At 48.5% G+C, this 27,855-nt stretch overlaps 1 protein-coding gene across 1 annotated transcript; it reads right to left on the reverse strand.

Annotated features, from left to right (window-relative positions):
• Positions 1–27,451, reverse strand: Otop1 (otopetrin 1). The gene is made up of 6 exons (XM_032916979.1): positions 27,031–27,451; positions 14,763–14,899; positions 8,205–8,263; positions 4,782–4,912; positions 2,273–3,180; positions 1–171 (listed from the first exon to the last, which is right to left on the reverse strand). The coding sequence occupies exons 1-6, from the start codon at positions 27,425–27,427 to the stop codon at positions 1–3; spliced, it is 1,803 nt and encodes a 600-aa protein (XP_032772870.1). The 5' UTR covers positions 27,428–27,451.
• Positions 27,452–27,855: the final 404 nt, after the last annotated feature.

The raw sequence follows: 27,855 nt of genomic DNA on the forward strand, positions 1-27,855 counted from the left end.
CTAGATCTTACAATAGACCTCAAAGAGGGCGGCAGCTGCGTGCATCCGGTAGAAAATGGAGAAGGGCATGGCCAGGTTGACCACAATTATCCAGGGTTCAAAGCCAAAGACAATTTCCTCCAGTCCATTGTCATACTCGGGACGGCAGCCAAAGGCAGGGGGAATCCAAAGCTGAAAGAGAAGAGGCAGGCTTCGTCTCCACTTCACCACAAATCATGCTACGGCTTCGCTGCACGCAAGGTCTCCAAGATGCGTGTGTTCAAGGCCTGGTCCCTGGCTGACACACTACTGCAAGTCAACTAGATCATGGGGAACTAACTTCATCAGTGGGCTAACCCAGGATAGAACCATGGCTGAATGGGCTACTATAAAGTGAGAAACAGAAGAAGTAGTTGGCCGCCGGGGACCACTCCAATGGACCTATCTCATCCCCAACCCTGTATCTCTGTCACTTTGCTGCCGGAAGTAAGCTGCCCTCCTCCTCACTTCCACCATGATGTCACAGACCTGTAAGCAACAGAGCCAGCTGACCACAGACTGAAACCTTCAAAAACGTGAGGCCAAACCACCCCTTCTCTGGAGCTGTTGTCCCAGTGTGCAAAGGCTGACTCTCTGGTTAGAAGCTTTCAAGACAACCTGGGGGTCCTCCCTCAAATGCCAGGCACCATAGATGCTGACCCAGTGTGAGTTACAATGGCTGTGTGGTTGTACAGCAGTCCTCATCTCCATGAGAACCAACAAATCTATGAGCCTTCCCTGAACTCTCTCCATCCGTCATTTTGCACTCAGACCCAAATAAACTCATCCATTTCTCTCCATTCCAACAGCCTAAGGCTGACTGACTCAGCTTTCTCATCTGTAACTTAACTCTCTCTAGGGGGCGCTAATGAGAGTGACCAGCAAAACTTAATAAACGGATGCTCTTGCCACTCAAAAAAAAACTACACAGTGTCCTCACCTCCTTCTCAGCTTCTCCTTTTCCTTCCTACTGACCACTAGAAAGTGATACCTGGGCCCCCTCTATGGTCCTGGGTCCTTTCTCTTACTTAGTGCATGGTTCTGTCTCAATGCCTCCTGGGCTAGACCCTCTAGCTTAGCTGCCCTATGAAGAGCTTACATAGCAAAGGCCAGCAGCCAAAAGGAACTCCTGTTTTCCACCCAGCAACTCACAAAGGGGCTAAAGTCAAACCCACAAAAGGAAGTTTTGCAGCCAACGGCCTACGGTCAGACTAGGATCGTAAGCAGACAGTCCGAGCTCTTGGTTCACTACCTGGAGAAGCTACAAGATAAATACCCATGGTTTCAGGTTGCTCTCTTTTTCTCTCTGGCTTCTTGGACTTCCAAAGGGTTTCACCCTTCCATCTCAGACCTTTTCCGACTAACAGCCCTCCCTTCTTGCTCTTCGTTTGCTCAGACTCTTTATGAGTCTACCTTCTCTTTTTCCTGTATATGCCCTCTAGGGCTGTCATCCGTCTTGGTCATAAACACTAGCTGGAGACCTTTGACTCCCACCTAACCTCCCCTGCTCTGGAGTCTTGCATCTATTTCCCACTGGCCACTCAAGTGTTTGGAGCACATCTCAACTCACCCTGTCTTTCCCACTTCCCCTCTTACCATCATCGCCTTCCTCCCAGATGTCTGCCCTGAGCTCCAAGCATCATCTGTGCCTTCTCTCAGCCTCTCCCACATCACCCCACCACCCAATCCTCAGTGAGATGCCCCCAGTCCTTCTGTGAGTCTCCACCTGCACCCAGCCAAGCCGTCCCTGCTGCTGGCCTTCCTTTTTCCTTTCTACCCTAGTGGTCCATTTCCACTCATTTTCCGGGGATGGGGGATTTCTTGTTTGTATCACAGTCCCCATGCCTTGTTGGGGAAAGGTGAGGACGATATTGGTTCGTTTAAAATACTGAGGTCTAGGGAAACTGTCAACCAGAGAGTGTCCAATGGGCAAGCATGAGGACCATATAGAAAGTCTAGCTGAAAGGCATGTGCCTGTAACCCCAGGACTGTGGTGGAGACAGAGGACCCCTGGGGCTCATGGGCCAGCTAGTCTAACCATTTGATTAGCGCAGGATTCAGTGAGAGATACTGGCTCACAAAAATAGGGTAGTGAACAGATTGAAGACATCTCAACATCAACTTCTGGCTTTCACATACTTGTATACACACACACACACACACACACACACACACACACAGATAGAGAGAGGGGGTGGGGGCAGAGAGAGACAGAGACAGAGACAGAGAATAATAACAGCTTGATGAAGATTACCGAGATGTTGCAAAGGAACAGAAAGGCTGTGATGTTTCTAAGCAGCCTCCTCTTCATGCCGCCCTGAAGGAAGTCCAGACATCGGGTTGTCCCCGTGGCTCCTTCCCAGTCAGCCTCCTGGTCCTCTTTCTCACACCTCTGCTGCAGACGCAGATTCCCATTGACAGCAGGTGACCCATCCTGGGCCGTCCCCTGGCTCCCGAGACTCGATGCAGCCAGCGCAGCAGCCTCCCCACTGCAGACGGTGACCACGCGCAGAGTGCGCACATCCTCGGGGACCCCCTCAGGCTCGAGGTGCACCGACTCAATGATGAAAATGTTCTGGACATACTTCTCCACGATCACCAGGACAGAGTAGGGGAGGTTGTACCAGGTGTACGGTGGGCGGGTCTCGGCGCAGGCGATGGCCAAAATGGAACCCCAGGAGAGGAGCCAGGAGCCCGAGGCAGTGGCCACCAAGAGGTCGGCATCCAGCTTGCGGGCTGGGTTCTTTGACTCATCCAGAGACTTCTCATCCACCCTGTAAATCCAGCTTCCTACCAGCCCCGCAGCCCCCATAAGCAGCAGCACCGTGATAGCATACAAATAGAACATGATAAGAGCCGACTCGCTCTTGGACTTAGAGCGCCCGATATGGATCATGTACACCACAACCACCGCGATGGTGGCAGCCAGCACTGTCAGGCCCAGCACTGAGCCCACCAGGACCCCATCGAATCTGCACTGCATCTTCTGGTGCCGGGAGCTGTCCACCCTGCGCCCAATGTTCTTCCACAGCACGTAGAGCATGGTCGAGGCCAGGATCTGGTACTCAATGTTGAAGGGGTACAGATAGTAAATCCCGTGGGAGAGGGCAGAGCAGAGGGCAGGCGGTGTGCAGTTACACTGTGGTGTGTGGTCATCCAAAACTAGGGCAGTGAGCAAGGCATAGAAGACAGCCATCAGCACAGGCAACAAGGAGACTAACAGTCTTATCAGCCTGAACCTCTCACTTAGAGCCAAAGTGCACAGGAGTCATATTTAGCATCATGTTTAACGCTATGGCTTGATAGACAAAGAAGCTAAGATTCACCCCGAATAGCATCAGCCACGGTCTATCCATATGTTAGCATGTAATGACACCATTATAAAGATTATACTGGTCACCACATAAAGATGGTCCAGAGCTAGCACTGGACTTCAAAAGCAGGCTTCTACAGAGGGCTGAGACTATGACAGCACCTATGTAAGAGAGGGGTGTCAGTGACAGGTTGATCCCCAAGTGTCTAAACCAGAAGGGTAGTAGCATTTCTTTCTGGTGGAAAGAGGAAAAGGTTTGAGTTTTCCTCTAGATCTTACTTCCCTGTGCTAATTCTCTTCCTCCTCCCCACCCCCTCTGCGCGCGTGTGTGTGTGTGTGTGTGTGTGTGTGTGTGTGTGTGCGTGCGTGTGTTTAGATTGTGGTTTTCAGGGCTCTGTGGGAAATGCCCCTTTTGATTCAAAAAAAGCTCTCACCTAAATGCCGCTACCATGGCATGAGATGGCCGGGAACTTTTGATCTCTCACTGCCTGTGCAATCTCAGACACATCACCTTTCAGCGGCTCAGTGGCTCTATCCATTAATAGTTAATACTGCCCACATCATAATTAATGAGCCTTGTAAAATGCGTAAGAGTCCTGCCAGGTAGTCAACAAGTGCCTAATAAAAGCCAGGAAGTGCCTAACAAACGTTTGCTTCTATTATGAAACTGTCACTGCTCTGGCTGCATTTCCAAAGAAGGAAAGAGGCCAAAGACAGAGTGCCATCCCCACCAGAGGGCTACAGAAGTCACTCCTGTAGCCTGACACAGCCAGGTATCTGAAGCATAGGGTTTTCAAATCTTCTTACTTTATGAAGAGGAAAGGCAGGCCCAGAGAGGTTAAATAACCCCCAAAGGTCACACAGCTAGCACTGATGAGAACAAGAGACAAACTTAAGTCCTCTTCTTCCCAGTGCACTGTGCTCCACTCTGCCTTTTCAGTCCAGGTGTTCTCAGGCAGATGTGGTGATGTCATACACACTCAAGAACTCCAGGGGAATATGTGAGGATTAACCCCACCCCCAGGCTGTCTCTCCAGCAGAGCAAAGGAAGATAAATATGAGTGAACCTATGAGTGAATGAGTCAAATGCAGTCAGCTAAAAGCTTTCACGCGCACACAGGCCGGGTAAGAACTCCCCGGAGCTCTCAGACCAACCTCTCAGAAGAGAGATTTGCTGAAAGAGGCCTAATTAAAATGCTAACAGAGAAAACCACCAATCTTCCACAGTGGAAAATAGGCACAGAGGTCTCCAGCCAATGGGCTGTGAGAGACAAGACACACAAATGATAACTCTGGTCTGCCACATGCCCAAGCCAGGGGAAGCCTATAATTACTCTGGAGAGGCAGAATGAAGACTTGTGGGGCTAGAGAAACTGTCCACAGTGGACACCATCCGCCCAGGTGGGTACCCGGGGACCCAGAGGGTTCAGGGGCAGGAAGGCTTCCTCACCTATGGTGATGTTGCCGAAGCCCAGAGTGATCAGCCGTTCCTTGTGTTCATTCAGCTGGTGTTTTGACTCATTCAGGACACTGTTGGCCCACAGCAGCAGGTTTGTGAACACTGAATGGATCACCCCAAACCTGGAAAGCACAGATGCAAGACACATTTTCCTGAGTGGCCCTGAAGGTGCGAAGCCTGAGGGTAAGACAGAGACGGCCCATGCTCATGTGCACACACACACACACACACACACACACACACACACACACACACACACACTCCTCTTCCTTCAGCCATTGGTCCAAGTGGCTGAGAGTCGTAGCATCTTGGCATTCTGTCTTCACCTTGAACCTGCCTCTCTTCAACTCATTATCTGTAGGACATCAAAGACAATGCATCTTGGGAGCAGGGATAACAGGGAGGAAATTTGACTAAAGGCAAGCAGTCGTGCCCACAGTTCCCCTCCTTCTCTGAAGGGGACACAAAGAGAGAACAATGAAGGAGACGGGAAGGTCAGTGGACTGTGGACAGCACGTACACCCTCACCATTGGCTGACCAACCCAGAAATCACCAACCATTCCCTCTGCTTTCCCACCTGTCTGGAAAGACACTAAAACAATCCACACACCCTGGCTCATGGCTTCTTTGGGAGTTAGCTAGTCTTTCTAGGGACACACAGTGTGTAATGTCTGGTCAATTACTGCCAAACTTTTGCTTATTTGATGGTGTAAGAATGACGGTATGAGGTATAAGATAGCGAAAGCCTGTTTGTGGACCACTGTTGCCTTTAACAGTTGGAAGCAAGGAGCTGAAGGCTGAGCTGTGTCCACCATCTTGTGATCATGAGACAATCAGCACAGGATGAAGCCCCAACCCACAGAGGATGGCAGCATGCAACACAGAAGAGGCCTGTCCCAGGCGACACTTTGAGCCTCTGGAGTGCCAGGTAGGCTCAGGCATTCCCCCCATGGTTACACCTAGAATACGTGGCCACACTGGAGTGATGGGAAGAATCTCAGTCCAGAGTTTTGCCATCTCCTCTAAACCACAGCACCTCATCAGGAGGAGAAAACATGGCAGGTGGACTCTGGACCCTAGGGAATAGAAGAGACAGGAAGGTCATGCAGCTCCATGCAATCCCCTGCGTTCCACTATGGCTGCAGGTTGAAGCAGGAGTTTCTGGTAGATAGTTTCTGGGCAGTCTATAGGCTCAGCTGCCTGGCTATCTCAGGAAGGCATCCTAGGTAGATTGGGAAGGAGAGCCTCAAGGCTGCTATGGGTGCCACTGTCTTACCCAGGGGCAGCCCTGTGTGCTTGCCTATCCATCTTAGAGACCAATTTATCCATGATTCACTTACAGGAAAACGTGAGTATCCGTGACCCAGGCCCTTCCCATGTCCACCCCAGCTGAACCCAGGCCTTGAGGCCGCTGTTGACATCTACCCAACAGCTAGAACTAACGCAGAAAAACCAGACAGCACGGGTGTCTGCCTACCAGCCTGGCCCTGTGCCTGCCTTGTTACCACAGCTCACAGCCAGCTTGCTCTATATAGGCCAGACAATGCTGTTACCTCTGGCAGGTGGCTTCCCTTTTATTACAGTGCACGCAGCTGCTCTTCCGTCTCCCCTCTCCCTGTTCTATGCAGCACTCCCCAATCCTGAGCCTGCTGAAGCCATAGAGGCAGTGTGAGATCGCCAAAGGTCATGCTGTTTGGGCCATGCACCACCCTGAGAGCCATAGCCTTCTAAGACCACTTTGGATAAAAAAAAAGGGGGAACCTTTAAGCTAAGGGCAAGTGTCATGTCCCAGGCCTGGGTCTTTCCCCGTGCTTTGTGCCTGCACACAATGACAGAATGCATCCTGGGAGTCATTTCTGGTATTCGTCTGTGCTTCTTAAGATGTATGAAGAACCATGGTCCCTCTCTGGGGAAAGAGACGGATGGAAGCCTGAAAGGAGCATTTCTGCACCTGCAGCAAACCTTCTGGAAGCTACTGAAGAAGGAGCTGACAGGATGGAGGCATTCACAGCTCCCGCAGGAGGCTAACAGGTCAGAGGCCCACTGACCCAGCCAGAAGTGCTGGCACAGTGGAGTTACGGGGACTGTCAGCAGGCGAAGCCAGCCCTTCCTAGAGGAGCATCCTGGATTCAACCCTAGCCTCATTCGGGACACATGCTTAGGGCTACCTCATCTTCCACTCTTTCTAAAGAGGTTGACATCTAAAATCTAAGGGTGGTAGAATTTCAACATGTTTCCCATCTCGCTCAACACACAGTAGCAAAGAGGAAAGAGTACCTTCACACTAAAATGGGTATAGACCAGATATGATAATGGTCACGGAAGCCTTTGCCTCAGCTGATCTTACCAGCAGTATCCCTATATAGCCAAGAATGACCCTTGACTCCCCACAACTCTCCTGTCTCAGACTTCTGAATCTGGGGTTACAGACAAATGCCATCATGCCTGATTTATTCAGTGCTAGTGATTGAGCCCAGGACCATGAATGCTACAAAAACACTCCACCAACTTCCCAGCCCCAAGAGCTGTCAGTGATGGCTTCTGGAGGTCCTGGATCTCATTGATGACCCCTGCCCTTGAGGGAACCAGGAGAGCACATTTTGGCTATGACCACCTTACCCAGGTAGCGGACCTTTCTGACACCAACGTTAAAGATCACTGCCAAAGCCACTGCATGGGCCACATGTGAATGAGCGCTCCATGGTGCCTCTCACACAGCCAAGGACACCTCAGCATCAGCACCACCCACCCCACAGCACCAGACCACCAACCCTGTACCAGCTAGAGAAACAAAGAATGCATTTGGTAATAGACTCACTCTCTATGCTTGCAGCCTGTGGAAGCCATTCTACCCAGTGGTCACATGTCAACCAATCTGCTCAAGGCCAATGGTCATCTCGAATACTGGAAGGGGGGACTTGATTTCCCCATGGAAAGGGCACACAATACTGGATCTTTCCATAGAGTAAGTGCTGATTCCTTGATCCATCCGTGTTTAGCCTGCCCTTAGAGAGCTCACCCCTCCTTCCTGACCTTCTTCTTTTGACCCACATAATAACCAGGGAGAAGGGGTGGTAGGCTCAGCACTCAATGGACACAGGTCACACATTTTGAGTCGTTACCCTCAGAGGTAGACCACTCTCCTGCTCCCCAACTCACAGCTGAGTAAACTGAGAGCCATGAAAGGAAAGTGGGCGGTGACAGCAGAGTCCCCGCCTACATTCTTGTCTTCTAGGGATGGCTTGGAAGGAACTGAAGTACTAGAAGGGCTTTCTTTGCTTTAGAGACAGAGCAGAAATCTGCACTCAGGGTTTATAGCCCCAGACAGATGCCAGTCCTGAGTCTGGTTTGTTCTAACATCTAATCTAAACAAATACCAACCAACATGTAAAGCAATCGATGGTAGTTTTTACCTTTCCAGTGTTTTGAAAGACATGATAATATCTTTAGCGTGGCCCCAGAGAAAATAGACCTACATGGAAATAAAGGAAAATACATTAGTGGGGAATACACTGTTCTGTTTAACACTTGAGAAGATATAAAACTGGGAGAAAACAGATGGCTCTCTTTGTCCCACCAGAGCTGTTCTACAGTGAGAATAGTGATTCAGTGGGAAGCAAGGTGGGGCCTCCCAAGTCAGGAGGAAGGAGTGCTGCAATTAATTAAGAATGTCTGCTGTGGATGGAGATCTGTATTTGATTGAGGGTGTCTCCTGAAAAAGTAGAGAGAAATGACTGGTTATAATGGCTGTGGATGGACGTGTGCTGCAATTGATTGAGAATGTCTGCTCTGGGATAGGCATATGGGCATCAGTCTGTCTGTCATAAAACTCACTAGCTTGATTTTTTAGTCATATTTGTCAGGTTTTATCCAATAATTTTCCATTGAACAGCTACTTTGCACCAATGTCCAGAAACCAAAGGCTGAGCACTTTCAGTGAAGAGCAGGGTTGATTTGGGTTGGGCTCCGTTTGATTTCCGTGTGCATCCAGCCCCTGACCATGCCATCACCAACAATGCAGGAGAGGCTTTGTGGGCCCAGGCTATCTCCCTGTGGATCTGAATGCTGGGACCAAAAGTGTTTCAGGTTCCAGGGTTTACATGGGTAGCCCTGATTAAACAAAGCAATGACCAAATCAAAATAAAAGGGTGTGAGACTAGGAGGGGACTTGGTGGAGGAGGGGAGTGTGAGGGGGATCAGGTAAGGTGGAAATGAATGTGACCAGAGTATGCTAAACACGTGCATAAAATTGTCGGAGTATAAATATGATTTTTTAATATCAGAAAATTTGGGTCAAGGAAGGTTAAAAATAGAAAGGGAATAGATCACATGGGAGATGGCTCAATTCGTAAAGTACTTGCTGCCCAAGCATGAGGCCCTGAGCTCAACCCCCAGGACCCACATGAGAGCCGACTCCCCATGGCCCACTGAGCAGATAACCTAGCTGAACTGCCAAGCTCTAGGCCAATAAGAAATCTACCTCAAAACACAAGATACATGGTGTCATAGTTAGCGTCAGCTGTCAACACAACTCAAGGTCCCTTGGGAAGTGGAACCTCCATTGTGGAATCCCCTCCATCTGATTGGCCTATGGCCATGTTTGTGAAGCATTTTCATAATCACTAACTGACATAGGAGGCCCCAGCACACTGTGGGCGGTGCCATCCCTAAGCAGGTGTGCCTGAGCAATAGAAGAATGGTAGATGCGGGGAAGGGGAGTGGTTAAGAGCACTGACGGCTCTTCCACAAGAACAGAATCTAATTCCTAACACTCAGATGGCAGCTCAGAACTGTCTGTAACTCTAGTTCCAGAAGTCTAACATCCCCTTCTGGCTTCCATGAGCACAGACAGACATGCAGACAAAACACTCACACACAAAATAAAATAAGTTGTAAAGTAGCAAGCTAGAGAGACTAAGCTACTAAGAAGTGTCCCTCAAGGTCTCTGCCTCCATGTTCCCTCCTTGAGTTCCTGCCCTGCCCTCTTTCGATGGTGGACTACAACCTGTAAGCCAAATAAAACCTGTCGCCAAGTTGCTTTTGGTCAGTATTTTTTTCACATCAACAAAGAAGCAGAATAGGACAGATGCCTCTTAAAGAATGTACACATGCTTAACCATGAACACACACACATGCACATACACATGCACACACACACACACACACACACACACACACACAGACAGTGTGCACACACAGTGGTATTTGATTTGGCTTGCAAAAGAGAGGAAAGTTTCTATTTCATGCCACAAGAAGAGCCAACCTGAAGACATCATATGAAGCAAGTAAACCAACCACAAGGGAACAGAGGGCTGCACTTGTATTTCTGTCTATCTATGTTGCTGCTATAGTCTATCTCCTAGAGACAGTAGAGTGGTGGTTGTGAGGAGTGGTGAGCGGCAGATTGTTCAAGGAGAAGAGGGTTTCTGTTACAAGATGAGAAGGTTCTAGAAGTGGATAGTGGGGATGGTTGTACAGTAAAGTGACCATGCTTAACACTACAGAATGATCCACTCAAAACAGTCAGGATTCTTAAGTACTGCTCTGTGCTCTGATCACAATTGAAACATGAGTAGTTTTTCTTAAAAAAAAAAAATTTGGTTTTCCTTTTTCAGTCATCTTGTAGAAAAATACATGGTAAATGTGTGTCCAGTGGCCACACAACCCTCAACTGATTGACTTACCAAATGTTTAAGTTTGGAAAATAGAGATCTCTACCTGCCAATGTCTGTCTAGGCCATTCCTCTGCCTATAGCCCTACACCTTCTGGCATCAGAACAAGGCCGAGCAGAGGTACTAAGGTTGTCCCCTTTCCCCAAATAACTCCTGAAGGCCCAGGGAGAGTAAGGAACTTACCCAAGGTCACACTAATGACCTCAGTCAGCACCAACCAATCTGGCCACTGTCCAATCTTAGAAGCCTTAGCAAAAGCCATGACTCCAGTCCCTGTCCCTGCTTACCTCAGCTTCCCCAAGCCCACACACCTCCTCTCTCACCTCACGTATGGAAAGATCACTTGTCTCACCATGTCCTGCTCCTGTGACTCTGACTCATCACATGGCTCCAGCTTAGGACAGTGCCCTGGCAGACATAGATTCTCACCTCACAGGCCAGATACCCTCTTCTATGCTCTGCCACCCAGATCAGGGCATCGAAACCATATTAAGTCAGGTCACAGGATTTCTGCAATGAATGAAGGACTATGTCTGAGGCTATCTGAAGCAGAGGGAGGCCCACATTTGATTAAAGATGCCCACTGTGGCTGTAGGGCTACACATATTATTTCAGTAGCATTGAAAGGCCAGGACTCTCTTGAGACTCTAAGGAAATGTATTTCCTCCCAGCCAAGGAAACCAAATCTCTAGCCTAGGTGGAAACCTAACATTCCAGTCACTAGGCATGAACTCAGCTATGTCTGTCAATAATCTCCTGGCCAAGGGACCACCTTTCAGGAAGGTAGGTCCGCTTTACACCATGCTAAGCATATGGAAGGAATAATTATTCCCATAATGAGAAGATATACTTTTCCTTCCCAGAATCCCTGCCCTCTGTGTGGTCACTAGAACTACAACCAATAGGGCTAGGTTAAGATTGTCCGTTTTTCTAAATTACTTGGAAAAGTATAACTCTCTCTCTCTCTCTCTCTCTCTCTCTCTCTCTCTCTCTCTCTCTGTTTCTCTCTGTCTCTGTCTCTGTGTGTGTCTCTTTCTCCATCTCTCTCTGTTTCTCTCTGTCTCTGTGTCTCTCTCTTTGTCTTTCTCTCTGTCTCTGTCTCTCTCTGTCTCTCTCTGTCTGTCTCTCTCTCTGTCTCTTTGTCTCTTTCTGTCTCTCTGTCTCTCTCTGTCTGTCTCTGTCTGTCTCTGTGTCTCTGTGTCTCTGTCTGTCTCTGTGTCTCTGTGTCTCTGTCTGTCTCTGTCTGTCTCTGTGTCTCTGTGTCTCTGTCTCTCTGTCTCTCTGTCTGTCTCTCTCTGTCTCTGTCTCTGTCTCTGTCTCTCTCTCTCTCTCCCTCTCTCTCTCTCTGTATGTGTGTGTATCTCCCCCCTCCCTCCCTCCCTCCCTCATTTTCTTTATTTTAGATACTTTCTTGGTATTCTTTCCTCTTTCTCTGAAGCCTGCTTCCTCACACAGCAGCTTATCAGAGGCTGACATTTGGCCTAACTCAAGAGTCATGCTTTTCTCTCTTCCTCCCCATCTCCCTTTTCCCAGAAGCTGTCAAGACTTGCAGCTTGCTGGCTCTGTTGTTTTTCTTTTAAACTCTAATAAAACTGTCTACAAGCTTCCTTCTAAGTACTTTCTTAATGAACCCTGAGAGGGGATCCTGATTTATCCAGAAATGTGTGGTATTCCTGATGGTTCCCCAAAATTTCCAGGAATAATGCCTGAGGTAGGTGGAAGGTTAAGTTTGACTGAGAATGTCTGCTGCAGGTGAGGAACAGTTACTTCTCAGAAAACCACAAGGCTTAGTTATCATCTATGGCAACATGGACAAACCTGGACGACATTATGCTAAACAGAATAAGCTGGGAACAGGAAGACAGACAGCACACGAGCCCACCATATATGGAATCTCAAAAATGAAGGCTTGAATACACAGTAGAACAGAGACTGAGTTGGGGGAGGAGTGGGACGGTGCAGGCAAAGAGCCCAAACTGGCAAGCATGCAGGACGGCTGTCTAGAGAGCTGATGGCCAAGATGAGGTTACAGCTGGGATACTGTGTTGTCTGCTGCAGGCTTGTTGACATGGGCTTATAGGTGCTCTCACCACTAATAAGACCAAGAAGGGAAACTGAGGCACCAGCTATAGCAATTTCCTTGACTATAATCACCAACCGTGTGCTCATATGTGAAAACATCATTCTATATGCCTTAAATATGTGGAGTAGAGAAAGAGTAAAAGATTGATGTTAAAGTACTTTGATATTGATTAGCACACTAACTGTCTGTAGCTAAGCTGCGCAGTGCATTTCCCACTTGTACAGTGGGAAAGCACATAAGGCCTCTCTCTGCTTTCTCTGTGTGTGTCTCTCTGTGTTTTTCTGTCTGTCTGTGTCTCTGTCTCTCTCTGTGCTTTGTCTGTCTGTGTCTCTGTTTATATCTCTGTGTGTCAGTCTTTGTCTCTCTATCTCTCTGTCTCTGTGTGTTTCTCTTTGTCTCCCTGTGTCTCTGTGTCTCCATGTGTGTCTCTGTGTGTCTCTGTCTCTGTCTTTCTCTGTGTGTCTCTGTCTCTGTATCTCTGTCTCCATCTGTGTGTCTGTCTCTGTCTCTCTGTCTCCTCATCTCCCTCTCTGTGTCTCTCTGTGTCTCTCTTTTTCTGTCTCTTTCTGTCTCCCTCTGTCTGTATCTCTCTCTCTCTCTCTCTCTCTCTCTTTCTCTCTCTCTCTCTCTGTGTGTGTGTGTGTGTGTGTGTGTGTGTGTGTGTGTGTAGGTCAAGGGAAAACTTAGTAAAAATGACTCTCTCCTCCCTTTTCATGGGCTCCAGGGCTATGACTTGGGTCTCCAGGCATGCACAGAAGCACCTTTAACAGCTGAGCCACTCTGCTGGCCACTTCTCTATGTTGAGCACATTCAGATTCTATAGTTACCTGGAAATATGCAGTTAATCTCTGCCATCTGTAGTTGACCCCTCTCCTGGACTGCAGAATGTTAGTTCTTGCCCCTGTGCAGCTACCCTCTGTAGCGAGCAGCTGTCCCCTCACGAGTCTTCACACGCCTACAGCCGTCACAGGCTCTGGCACTAACTATGTTCTCTGCACTTCCACATGATCAGCCTTTTCCTATCCACGTATACGTGAGAGAACACTGTTTGTCTCTCCATGCCTGACTGCGGGATGTAGCACAGTTGATAACGTGTGAGAGGCTTTGTGTCCAATCTCCAGCACTATGTAAATCAAAGTCTTGACCAGCAGGCCTCGGATCCCAGAACTTCCGAGATGGAAGCAAGGAGGTCAGGAGGTCAGTGGCTTCCTGGCCAATCTGAGCTACACGAAGTTTACCTTCAAACTGGACTGATTTCAATGTAACTGTCCGCCCATTCTGGTGTGTCGCTGCTGCGATGGAGTTTCACTAATGCTGTGGTTGACTACCATTGCACTGTGGGTACAGAGCAACTTTCTTCCTCCGTTCACCTGTCAATGGGCTCTGTATTTGTTACTTAGCATCAACTGGACCACAACTCCTGACAGAAACAGCTTAAAGGAGGAAGGCTTGTACTGGCTCTGTTTCATAAGGTCCTCTTCCTGCATGGCAGATTTCATGGTGGCAGGAGTGTGTGTGACAGAGACTTATTGCATCATGCCAGACCAGGAAGCAGAGAAAGAGGCTGGAACCAGGCCAGACTCAGTGGCTGTGCTTGTAGCCATCAAAACTCCAATCCAGGGGCCTACTTCTACCTGCCACAGCCAACCTTCTAACAATTCTATGGTCTCCAAAATTAGCACCACCAGCTGGGGGACAAACTCAATACGTGAAAACACTTTGTGTATCCTAAGTGCTATGCAGACTCAACCATGCCTCTCCTTATCACATAACTCACAGCCATCAGAGAGCCCCTCTGAGATCAGACACTGAACTGGGGTCTAAGGGTCTCTGCAGGCAGGAGATGTTTGCTATTCTATGCCTGACTGTGAGATGTTGCACAATTCGTAGAGCCCCAGTCTAACACGCAAGTGTTTTCTTGCCTGTGAACTGTGTATTTAAAGGTCATCTATCAAATCCTTACTTCTTAGAGAAATTGAGTTCATCGTCCATGCTACAAACAAGAAACCCATGCTATTCTAAAAAGTTTCAACCCACAAGAGGTGAAATGAAAGAGTCCCAGTGTTCCAGAGAAGTGACAAGACCAGTTCATTATTCCTGATGGGAACCACAGAAACATGCTAAATTTGACTTCTGCCAAATCAATGTGATGGTGTAGTGGGCTTTTACACACACCCAGGAGCAGAGGCAGCATGAATAAGCACCAATGGTTTACCTGCAACAATGTATGCACTGCATGGGTGACTGGGAAAACTCCCTCAGTAGCTGACAAGCACTCTGAGAATCCAATGAAGTATGCGACTTTCAAGCAACCCAGGACGATGGTGATGAATGCGAACAATGTGATGCTTCCTAGACAGGAGAGACACACAAGTGTTAGCATGCATAGGGCCATCCCAAACAAATTACATAAGCTCTAGAGCATGTGGGTGACAGGCGGGTACCAATATCAAACAGTAAGAAACTCAGCACCCCCAGGCGAAAGAATAAAACTGGGACTTCCCTTATACTGTATGCAAACCTTAACCCAAAACTACTCAAATGCTCAAATATCAAAGTTAAAAAAGGCAAAACTATTAGGAAAAAAAAAATAAGAGAACGTTTCATGAGATTGAATCAGGCAATGAGTTACATCGAAATGAAAAAGTGCTTGAACCGCAGAACACTGCCAACAAAGAAAGAGGGCTCCAAAACTGGGAGAGATTATTTGAAAGTTACCTTTTGTGCTGGTTATGAAAATGACCCCCACAGGCTCATAGAGAGTGGCACTATTATTGGGAGATGTGGCATTGCTGGAGTGGGTGTGGCCTTGTTAGAGTGGGTGTGGCATTGTTAGAGTAGGTGTGGCCTTGTTGGGGTGGGTGTGGCCTTGTTAAAGTGGGTGTGACCTTGAAGGAGTGGATGTCGCCTTGTTGAAGGAAGTGTGTCAGGGGGATGATATTGTAGTTTCAGAAGCCCAAACTTGGCCCAGTGTCGTTCTCTCTCCCTGCTACCTGCCAATCCAGATATGGAACTCTCAGCTATGTCTCTAGCACCATGTCTGTCTGCATGCCACCATGCTTCCTACCATGATGATAATGAACTAAATCTCTGAACTATTAGCCAAAGCAATGAAATGTTTTCCTTTGTAAAAATTGCCATGGTCATGGTGTCTCTTCACAGCAATAAAACCCTTTCTACACTTTCTGCAGAACCATTAATATCTAGAGCATACAAAGACATGTGCAGTATTAAATTAACCAAATAAACTTGAACAGACATTTCTCCAAAGACAATATTACAAACAGCCACTAACTACAGAAAAAGATGCCCTAAACCACTAAAAATTGAGAGGCAAGCCAAGACCAAGAGACACCAAGTCATCCCTGCTATTGATGCTAGATTGGTGCTATTTTTGTTAAAGATTTATTTAATCGTGTGTGTGTGTGTGTGTGTGTGTGTGTGTGTGTGTGAATGGGCACCATATGTTTGCAGTGCCTTCAGAGGCCAGAAGAGGGCATCATATCCCCTGGAACTGGAGATACAGATAGTTGTGATGTTCTGGGAATGAATCATGATCCTCTGCCAGAATAGCAAGTACTCCTAACCCTGAACCATCTCTCCAGCCCCTGAGGTAAATGGTATCAACAAACAAACACCAAGCGCCACGTAGTTGGCTCCGTTTTGAAGCACTTGGCTGGAAAGCATGAGGACTTGACTTCAGATCCCCAGTACCCACATACAAACTGAGCACGGCTGCATCCCACAGATGGAGAGGTGGGAGATTTGGATAGCCAGATCCCTGCAGCTTGCTGGCCAGATAGCCTTGCCTATTTGGTGGTATAGTAGGCTAGTGAGAGACCTATCTCAAGCAAAAGGTACCTGAGGAGTGGCACTGAAGGCACCTGTCAAATGCTAACCACAGACATCCACATATGCCAAATTCACATGTACAGGTACACACACACACAGAGAGAGAGAGAGAGAGAGAGAGAGAGAGAGAGAGAGAGAGAGAGAGAGAGAGAGAGAAATAAATAAATGTAAACCAGAAAGTTGGTTTCTTAAAACTCAGTAGGAAGAGTGTCTCTACTAGCAATCAGAAAAGGCCTTGCCAGGTAAGATAAAGGGTTAAGCAGTTGTTTCTTGATACCGATGATTTTGACTGAGTAAGAGAAACAAACAAAAACATGCATATAGAGGAGTCTGTCCAGGAATTACAAAACATGTTTGGAAGGTGCTGAGCAAATGCGAATCTAAGCAAGAAAAGCAGCGATGTTGGACTTGTGGGCAGCATCTGAGCTCCTGGGCCTTCCTGGCATCAGTGGCATGACTCACACATCCTCTCTCACGCACAGAGGAAACTGGATCACATGTGCTGGGCATTGAGGCACGAAGGTAGGAGCCAGGCAGGACTGATCAAATTACAAGACCGTCAGAGCGGCCTCTGGTGAAATGCAATGCAACAGCCTGGCTCACTCCTGCAGCTCAGAGCCCTGCAGAAATGATGAGAAGTCAAGAGGTCAAGTTCTGTTAATCCTGGGAATCCCCCAGGGAAATCAGAACCTCTGTATAAATGGAGATTTAATCCCAATGCTTCCAGAATGGTTGATGAAAAGTTTCTTTCTGATTTAGGGGAAAAATAATAGTATCAAGGCAGTCAGGTTGGCGACAACAGCCAAGCCCGGAGCTTAGGCACCAGTCAGATGTGTGTGTTCCCACTTGTCATCTCCCTAACCCTAGCCTCAGTGTCCTTACCTACTAAGTGAAGGTCTACAGTAGTGATTTATAAACTTGAGCATACATCAGAGTGCCCTGGAAAGAGAATTGATGAAGATCTTGTTCCTGGCTCCACTCTGACTTGATAGGTGGGACCTCATTGTCTCCAACAAGTTCCCTGGTTGGGTAGATGAGGTTGTTCTGGGGCCCCAAGTGATGTATTGTTTCTGTGATTGACAGGACATTGGTTCTGCCACGAAATCCTCCCTGGTCCTCTTGCTTTAGGTTCTCCCTTCCTTCCACGCATCCATTCACTCTTCTCCTGATACAGTTTGAGGGCTCTCCCTGTCTGGATTCCATTGTAGTCTATGTGCATCCCAAAGCACATGTGCTGATAGCCCAGCCCTCATTGTGACGATGGGGGTGGGGAGTAGGAACCTTTAAAAGAAAAGGGGAAGCGATATGACTTCCAGGGCTAAGGATGTGGTTCAGGTGATACAGTCCCTGCCCAGTGTGCAGAAAGCCCCGGGTTCAATCCCCATAGCACATAAACTGGGTATGGTGGTGGGTGCTGGTAATCTTAGCATCCTAAAGGTAAAAACAGGAGGATAAGAAATTCCAAGTCGTCCTTAACTATGAAGCAAGTTCAAGACCAGCCTGGGATACAACAGGTCTCTTTTCAAAAATAAAACAAGTAAAAAATTTTTTTAAAAAGTAGACTTAGCATGACATTCCATTCCTGGCTAGCTAAAAACAAAATGATAATCTTGAGAGACTCTCAGTTTTCTCTAAAAACATAGCCTCTGGTAGTCATCCTCCAATGGAAAGTCACATATCCAAGAATATCTAGGCAGCATAAATTGGCCTTGATGGTGGGGGGGGGCAAGAAAGGTGGATGGAAAGGGAAGGGTTTTGGCCTGTGAGTACAAACAAAACACACTGTATGAAGTTCTCAAGGAACCAACATGTTCTTAAAGGGACTTAGTGGAAGGCATTTAGATCATTGGAGATGGTCTTTAGGAAAGATTAATATGGTTCTCTCAAAGGCCCAGTTTGTTCTCATGAGAACAGGTTGTTTGAAGGAGTCTTTCCCACATGCCACTGGTCCACTTTTGCTCTTCTACACTGCTGTGACACAGTAAGAGGACCCTGGATAGGAACCCAGCCCTGGCTGTTTAAATGGACCAAACATCAGAACCATGACTCAAATAAACCTGTTTACATTAGAAAGTACCCAGCCCTGGGTATTTTGTTACAGCAACACAAAACCCACTAAGGCACCTATTCAAGGATAAAGAAAGAGGTTGATGAAGAAACAAAGATACACAAGGAAGTCAGGCATGTGGTGGCACATGCTTTAATCCCAGCTCTAGGAGGACAGTCTTCAAGATGTGAGAAAGGGGAGGGAAGTACATTGTGGAAAAGCTTGGAAGGTGCATCAGACAAGGAGAGACGAGCAGGTTGATGGATGGACTGATAGACAGATGGATGGGTTGATAGATGGGAGAGCAGGCAGCTGAGCTCAGAAGTCCGGAGAGAAGCTCCCTGGGGTACAGGTGGTTTGCAGCAAGAGCTGTCTCCACAAAACCTAAAACTTAGAGAAAGAAGGGCCAGATGAGAAGGAGGAGGAAGAGGAAGAAGAGGAGAATGAGGATGAGGAGGAGGAGGAGGAGGAAGTTTTTGAAAGTCTGGTGATTTAAAAAGTAAAGAAAGGAAAGTTAAGGAAAGCAGAGGCCAGAGGAGAAGAAAGAGAAGCATTTGAATCTGGACAGTCCAGAGAGGCAGGAGGCACGGAGCTGTAAAGCACGCAGCAGGCTGACTTGCTGAAGCAGGCATTTACTATTTTCCTCCAAACAGAAAGAGAGTTACGTGCCCTAGGTTACAAGGCAAGAGAAAATGACGTAGCCATCTGTGGGGCGGAAAAACAAGAAAATCCCAAATGCTCAAGAAGAAGAAGCAAACTTGGGGAGATCAGAGATGAGCTGATATAGGGATTGGGCAGTGATCTAATTTGAAATACATTGTATACATGTGTGAAATTATCAAGGGGTAGCTATTTTAAGAAAATCATAATTTAAAAGGCAAGCATGAGGATAGAATGTAAAACAGATAATTATAATCATAATTAAGTGGAGAAACAATAGTGAGATATAAAAACCACAAAGCATCGGAGAATGGTCCAGATTGTCTCATTTACTAGGAAGCAAGGTCAGAAAGACGGAATTAAAATTGAAATGGGGGATGTGCTCTCTCTCTATGACTAAGTGGTTAGTGAGAGGTTAGGGGTGGGTGTGAGACGGGAAGCAGGCGACACAGAGAGTGGGAAGGGAATGTCACTATCAGAACATACAGAATTTAGAACAAAGAATCCTTCACATTACAAACAGTAAGACATAATAAATGAGGAAAATGTAACAGGGTGTACAGCTTAATAATAGAATGTTTAGCCAGGCGGTGGTGGGACACATCTTTAATCCTAGCACTTGAAAGGCAGAGAGAGGCAAGTGAATCTCCATGAGTTCAAGACCAGCCTCATCCACATACTGAGTTTCAGGCCAGCTAAGGCTGTAGAGTAAGACCCTGCCTCAAACAATTACAATAACAATTTGCTTTTATGTGTAACTACTACTAATTAAAAATCGAGCAGAAATTTTCAGAACCATAGATGAAATATGTGTGTGTGTGTGTGTGTGTGCATGTGTATGTGTCTTTCAGAGCATATACGCAGAATATGTGAGGTCACATAAGAATCAAAATCACACAATTTTCTCTCTGTGTAAAACTCTGCCTCACCTGAAAACAGAGCATATAATTTTTCTGTCTGTACGACATTGAAAAGTGTCAATCATGCCCTAAGAGGCAGCAAAATGGGACATGGAGGAGGGGCTGCCTACCTTCAGGTCCTGTTTTCTGCCCTGTATTGATTGAGACCTTGTGTGTTTATGTAACCTCTGTGCCTCACTTCCCCAATCTATAATATGGGGATAATTATTATAATGTTTCCCACAAAGCCTCGGGATGCTGAGAAGGCTCAGGGAGTCATTCCATAGAATTCCCCTGAATACCCAGAAAGTTCTATAGATAGGACGTTACCATCAATACCCTCTCCTCATTCCACTGAAGAAGAAAACTCTATGAGTTGGAATCAGGTTGAATGTCCAGCACCCTAGGGTGGACTGGATGGCCCAGCAGATAAAAGTGTGAAGTCTGAAAATCCATACAATAGAAGGAAATTGCCAGAACCCATATAATAGAAGGAAAAAGCCAACATCGGCAAATTGTCCTCTGACTGCCACATGCATGCTATGGTACGTGCGCGCGGGCACGCACACACACACACACACACACACACACACACACACACACACACTGTAAAAAAATAAAGACAAAAAGATAATCAACTAGCTATATTATTTGACAATAATCCAAGCCCAGGCACCTTTCTGCTGCTGGCACCACAGACCCCTTTAGGAGTCTAGAATATTGAACAGGTGGACAGTCCCAGTTAGTCTACATCTCTACTCCCTGGAGAGATGCTCCCAGCGTATCATGATCAGCCATCATCCGGCCTCCACCTGGACATGCGTGCTGGGAAGCTCAGAATCTCCCACAGTGTGTCATCTGTCACAGTGGCTATTACTTAGGTTTGAAGGCGCGTCCGTATCTTGAAGTGCAGTATGCCTCCCAGAGTTCTTCACCCTCTTCCCTGGAGTTTCTGTCATGATCCATCCATCCATCTAGTCACTCACTCACCGTCGTGGTTTGAATAGGAATGGCCCCCATAGACTCATATGTTTGAATGCTTGGTCACCAGGGAGTGGCACTTTTAGGAAGTGTAGCCTTGTTGAAGTGGAGGTGGCCTTGTTGGAAGAAGCGTGTCCCAGGGAGTGGGCTTTGGGGCTTCAAATGCCTAAGCCAGGCCCACTGTCACTCTCACTTCCTGCTGCCTGCTGATCCAGATGTAGAGCTCTTAGCTGCCTCTCTAACAGTCTGCTTATGTGCTGCTATGCTTCCCACCATGATGACCGACCAAACCTCTGAAATATAAGACGATTAAATGTCTTCCTTTATAAAAGTTGCTGTAGTCAAGGTGTCTCTTCACAGCAATAGAACATGGACTCAGACACTCACCCATACATCTGCTCAAACATTTCCCCATACATCAGCCCATCCACACACACACACACACAAACACACACACACACACACTACCCATCCATCTACCCATTCACCTATACATACATTCACCATACGCATACATTGCCCCATTCATCAGCCCATCCACCCATAAACACATATACACTCACCCACCCACCAGCCATTCATCCACCCACCCACTAACCGCCCATCACACATAGCCTCCACTGATTCAATGATTCTTCAGACACCATCTGGCCCTCTCTACACAGTAAGTCTGATGCTGGATCTCAGGACGCCATGGAGAACATGTTCAGGAAGTGCCTGCACCTTCAGGAACTCACAGTCTGTTTAGCCTGACAAACAGTAACTGGCTAATGCAATCTCCTGCAGGATGGGTGCAGGACAGACGGAGGGCAGATGTCATGAGAACAGTAGGCAAGAGCTGTAGCCTAAAGGTGGCAGGCAGGAAAGGTTTCCCGATGACACTCGCTTGTTAAAAGGCCAGAGTTCCTCTGAAGCTGACTGATGAAGGCCTATCGCATTTCCTATCATGGACTCCCACCTTCTGTCTCCTAGACTCAACATCCTTTCCTGCGCCTGGGACCACCGTCCTTCACATACCTATGAGACCCCTTCAGTCCTACTTCCTTTCCAGCGGATGCTAAACTGTAACTAGGTTATGGGATGGAAGAATGTGAATGCATGCTAATCCCTAGCACTGCATAAGCCAGATGTGGGAGAAGATGCCTGTAATCATGGGGAAGGAGGAGGCAGGGGCATCAGGAGTCCAAAGTCACCTCAGTACATAGGAGAGTCGAGGCCAGCCTGGGATGCACATGAGGGGCCTGCCTTTTCAAAAGAAAAGAGAAAGGAGGAGAGTAGAAGAGAAAAGAGAAAGATTGGGGAGGAGAAGGCAGGGAAGGGTAGGGGGAGGAAGATGAGGTGAGGGAAGGGGAGGGGATGGAAAAGGAGATGGATGAAGGATGGAGCTAGCAAGACCTAGCCATGCTTCTGGAAGCGTCTCGGGATCATGTGCCCATCTCCCAACCTTAGCTGGGTGCACTATCTCAATTGTCCTCTTTCTTAGTAACCTGTGATGGGTCCCCATGAACGATAGGGATTAGCATGCATTCACTCTCCTCCATCCCATAACCTAGATGCAGTTTAGCATCTTGGAAAGGGAGTAGGACTGAAGGGGTCTCATAGGTATGTGAAGGACAGTGGTCCCAGAGGCAGGAAAGGATGTTGAGTCTAGGAGACAGAAGGGTGGGCAGTCTGGTGGTCGCCTTGTTGAGTTCCATAAAATGGCCTCTGGGGATCAATCTCTAAGCACCCAGTCCTTTCCAGATTCCTCATCTGCCCCCACCTTGTGCATTGTACTCCTGACTCGTTTGTTTCTCAGTAATAACGTACTCATCTCTCTTAGAAGCTCTTCTAAGCAGTTTATATGCACAAAGTCCCTGACTCTCATGATAGCTTGATATAATGGACAATAACATAACCCCCATTTTACAGGTGAGGAAACTGAGGCAGAAAAGTGAAGCTCTATGCTCTGTCCAGGAGCCATGCTTCCATCCATCATTGTCTGCCACCTTCATCGTCTTCCTGCTTCTTACCCAGCAGGTTTGCTGTCTGCTCTTGAACGTGGATGTGACCAGCTAGTCCTTCGAAGTTCAAGACTTCACGACATTCCTGACAAGAGAGACTGCAATCTCAGTTTGTGAGATTCTGAGCGAAATAAACCCTTTCCTCCTTAAGTTGCTCTGCCGGGGTACGTTTATCACAACAATGGTCAGGAAAGGTAAGGCAAAGTACTCCTCAGTGGTGGTGGCCTGGCTGGTCGCACACATTGAAAGCCAACAATGAAAAGGAGACCATGAATTTGAAAGAAAGCAAGGAGGGATAGATGAGAGGGCTTGGAGGGAGGAAAGGGAAGGAGGATGTGGGATGATTACATTATAAATTTAGAAAGTAGAAGAAGCAGCAGCAGCAGCAGCAGGAGCAGCAGCAGCAGCAGCGCAGCAGCAGCAGCAGCAGCAGCAGCAACAGCAGCACTGATTCTCTTTGCTTCAAATGAGAGCTGAGAAACCACCTCAGGCAGTGGCATGGGCTCGCTATGCCAGTGACAAGGACAGAAGCCCAAGCAAACAAAAGCACCTGGAGAAGCGCTGCCTGCAGGAAAGCGAGGCTGTGGATTAAGATGGACCTCCATCCTGAGATGCAAAGTGGAGCTCCAGGTGAGGTCTCACGATTGCTGTGCCTCCCCCAAAGTCAGCCAGGACAGATGGCAGGGACAACCTGTCCTCTGACCTAACAGCCTCTCTCTCTCTCCCTCCATTGGTTCTTCCCCTTCTCCCCATTCTCTTCTCCTTCCCCTCCTCCTCTATTCATAGCCAACCTGCCTGATGACACCAACACATACACACACACACACACACACACACACACACACACACACCCCTTCAGTGTGTCACTGTGGATAACTTTCTTCCAAGCATGGACCTTCGCATTTGCCTTTGCAGCTTGTCCTAAGGCCACCCCTAGACCAGCTCACATCTGTCTGCTTTCTCCCAGTCCTTCAGGAGCACTACAAACCTCAGTCCCCATGTAGCCCATCTCCATGGATGGCCTGTGGTAGCACACTGGACAGAGCTCTGGAAAAACTCAAGTTTAGATGTGCCTCATTGAAAAACAAAAACTGAAAATCTGAATTGTAGAATAAACTCAGGGGTGATCCCCTATTCATGAAACAGCTCTCTGATGGGCTGAGATGAGTCTGGCACGCTCAATAAGTATGCTTGTAACCATTGGTGTTTCCAGAATTTGTGATCAAAGGACTTTTCATCTTGAGACAGACAAAAAAACAAGGGGAAACAACAACAACAAAAAGCCTCCCAGCCTCATCCCATTCTGAGCAATGAAGAAAATCAGGATTGGTGATTAACTGGTAAGAAGGCTGCTTACCGGCTGCACAGGGGGCAGGCTCAGGTTCCCTCCAGATTCACACACACACACACACACACACACACACACACACACACACACGGTGGGGGGTCAGGAGAGGCGGAGTAATGGAGGGACAGAGAGAGAGAAAGGGAGAAAGAGAGAGAAAGAGAGAGAGAGAGAGAAAGAGAGAGAGAGAGAGAGAGAGAGAGAGAGAGAAACAGAAGAGACAGGCTACAGCCATCCCTTCCAGCGGAACTCCTCTCTAAACTATAAAAGATGGAGTTAGATTCATAGTGTACCATTGCTACCAATTATTTAAGTGGATCATTATTTTTTTTATTACAAATAAAATAATTCATCCCTCACAGGAAGTAGAATGTAATATTTCCTGCTCAAAGAGGTACCTTGGAAATCAAACCAAGCCCCACAACTTCCCATAGAAAACCTCAGGGCCGGAGGGTCTCCATCCCAAAACATCAGCCTCAGGACACTGCCCTACCCACCCCCCATACATCCAGGACTGAGACTCTGCCACAAACCAGTCTATCCAGCTAAGAGTCCAAAGGAAACCTCAGTACCTGCTGGGGCCTTCCTCTTGGCACCTTGGTAATGGTTACCGTCTTTTTGCTTCCACATGAAGTCAACTTTCTGCAGGAAGGGCCAGTGCGTGGACATCTTCCTGCTCCTCCCCATGAGGTAGCTGTGATCCTTATCTAACTCATGAGAGCTGGAACTCAGAAAGCTGAAGGAGAAGTGAGGAGTGCAAGCCACATCTTCCAGGCCAACAGCTTTACACAGCACATGGGTCTCCCTGGAGTGAGTACATCACTATGGGGCAACTTCCAAAGGGTCCACACATCCTACAGCATGCTCGACTCCCAGGTGTCACCTGAAATCCCAGAGAACCCATGCCAACTCCCCCATTCTCTGTGATACCGTTCCTCACCCCAGGACCCCACCCTGGTCTTTATAGATTCCTAGGCCAGCCACTCAACATTCTTTGATGTCCCGGCCTCCCCAGGACTCTCTGAGCATCTAGACAGGACGAGCCCTCCTGCTCATCCTCCTCCTGGGTACCATTTCTTGAGGGTTTGCAGTTTACTCTATGTTGGTCTCCACCTGCCTAGTCTACTTCATCCCCACAGGCTGCCTGAAAAGCATGGAGTGAGTCCACGGGGAAAACCTTGGTCTGTGCTCGCTCCCTGCTTCCCAACCTTGGGCAATAACAGGGTCAGTCAGAGAGAAGGGTAGGGAAGAATGGAAGGAAGGGTAAAAGAAGTGACAGAAGTGGGGGAAAGAGGAAAGGGAGCTACGGGAAGAAGCAAGAAAGGAGAAAAAGATGGTAAGGGAGAGAGACAGGAAGTGAGGGGAGAGTAGAGGCAGAAGTCAGGAGGGGGAGAGGCTGAAGAAGAGCTGAAGGGGAAAGAGATGGAGAAGAGAGGGGATGAGTCAGAAGGATGCTTCTTCTCGGGAAAGGGTTAAAATGTCAACATCCTAGGATAACCGTACCACTCCTGTCTATGTGATGTAGATCCCCCAGCCGTCATTCTTAATCCACAAACCCACGAGCTCCCTCACACCTCCATTTCCGAAAATGTAGGCAGTTTGTGGTCGTGTACAATTTTCTTGGAGGCTACATAAACCGATCTCTGAATGTCTTTATTCAAGGCAAGAGAGTGATTCTTATGGCAAGGGCAATTCTGATGCAAGGGCACTGGGGTCACACCTTTGAATCCTCGTCTCCTGGCTCCCTCTGGTCCAATCCAGCCTGAGATCCTCCTCTGCAGAGGCTCAGACTGGAGCTGGGGTCGTAAAGAACCAAGGAATATGCCTGAGGTCAAGTGTGCAAAAACTGGGAAGCAGCCTCTAAGGGAAATTACAGTCTAAGATGAGAAGTGGGAGGAGGCACCTTTGCCCTGGATCCCGTCCGCTCCCTTTGCCCTGGATCGCAGCCCTCTCTCTCCCTTTGCCCTCGTGTCTCTGACCCCCTTTGACCCATTTGGGTCTGTTTTCAATATGGGCAGCCCCTCTAGCATGCGGTGAGGACGTCCCTTAAGACCATGCCCTCAGGACTCTCCTCTTCCTCTCAGCACCTCCTCCAAGCCAGGCCTTGGCTCGAAAACCGAGCATCAAAGGCCCCCCCAATGGAGTGAAGAGGCAGCTGCTTGAAGTCCAGGCCACAGCGAGGGTGGGAGTGTGAGCGGAAACACGGAATGGAGCAGTAGCATACACTTTAGACTCAGGGAAGCCTTAGCCCAGGCGTGGAAAGCAGGACAGGGGGAAGGATGGGATAGCATTTCCAAGAGGAGGAAAGGAATATGCAAAGACCCCGGGGCTTTCAATACTGACTGGAACTGAGAGTCTTTGACAGCCTACAACCCAGGATGAGGGCTCAAAAGGAAAGAGTTTATCTGAGATCAGATCATAGAAGACTTGAGCGAGAGAGAGAGAGAGAGAGAGAGAGAGAGAGAGAGAGAGAGAGAGAGAGAGAGAGAGAGAGAAAAGAGAGAGAGAGAGAGAAAAAGAGAGAAAGAGAGAGACTTGCAAGCCCAGGCCTGAAACGTTGTAACAAAACTTTAAGCAGAGAGACCTTCCAGCCCAGCCTAAGGCAGACAAGGGAAACTCGAGTGAAGGGCAGAAAAGAGATGCATAGAGCTAAAGTTCTCAAGGAGAGGTGTGGAGGACAGCCGGGCTGCACTCACCGCGGAGCCAGCGCGCACCCGCGTGCGTGTCCTTGGGGCGGATGAGGCGGCGCTGCATGTAGCTGCGACCCACGTACCACAGCATCCAGAGCAGCTGCAGCAGCATGAGCGCGGTTAATACGCACAACAGGTCGCTCTTGCCCACACCCGTCGCGTGCACCGCCCAGGCCAGCAGGAAAAGAAGCCCCGCCACGAACACGTTCAGTCCATACTGGCTGCTCAGAGTCTCCGCCAGCTTCTGCGGGACGCTGGCACCGCGTCGGGGACCGGAAGCTTGTGGAGACCCCCGGGCTAGGGGAGACCGGGGCGGAGGGCATGCCGCGATCCCCGACGGCGCGGCACTCGGGGAGCCTGATGATGCTGCGGGAGAAGATAGTGCGCCCCGGTCCCCAGGCATCTTCTAGTCTGGTCCCCAGGCGGCTGCTCCCGCCCCGCACGTTGCTCTTGGCTCCTGTCCTTTCCCCACGCCCTCTGGGCACCAACCGGCTCGCCAGTGCCCTCAGATCCTGCTCTCCTCCTGTACTCCGGGCCCTCAGTTAGGTTCGCTGGCCTCCCTCCCCGAGCTCCTGATGCCAGCTCAGGTCCCTGCAGCCCGTTGCCCCTGCCGCTGAGCCTCGAGCCCTGCTGCACCTCTGCTTTGCCCGTGCCACCCGCACCCCACCCCCGCGCCCAGCCCTCCTACCCCACCTCGGCTCCCCGGAAACGCAGTATTGAAACAGGTGCCGCCCGTCGGCTCCGGGACTGGCGGGAAGGGGTGGGATACCAGGGGACACACGGAGTCCTGGGAGCCAGATCAGAGGGCTGTTGAGGGCGTGGCTGCGCCAA

The sequence above is a fragment of the Rattus rattus genome, chromosome 11, assembly GCF_011064425.1.
Source record: "Rattus rattus isolate New Zealand chromosome 11, Rrattus_CSIRO_v1, whole genome shotgun sequence".
Taxonomy (NCBI): domain Eukaryota; kingdom Metazoa; phylum Chordata; class Mammalia; order Rodentia; family Muridae; genus Rattus; species Rattus rattus.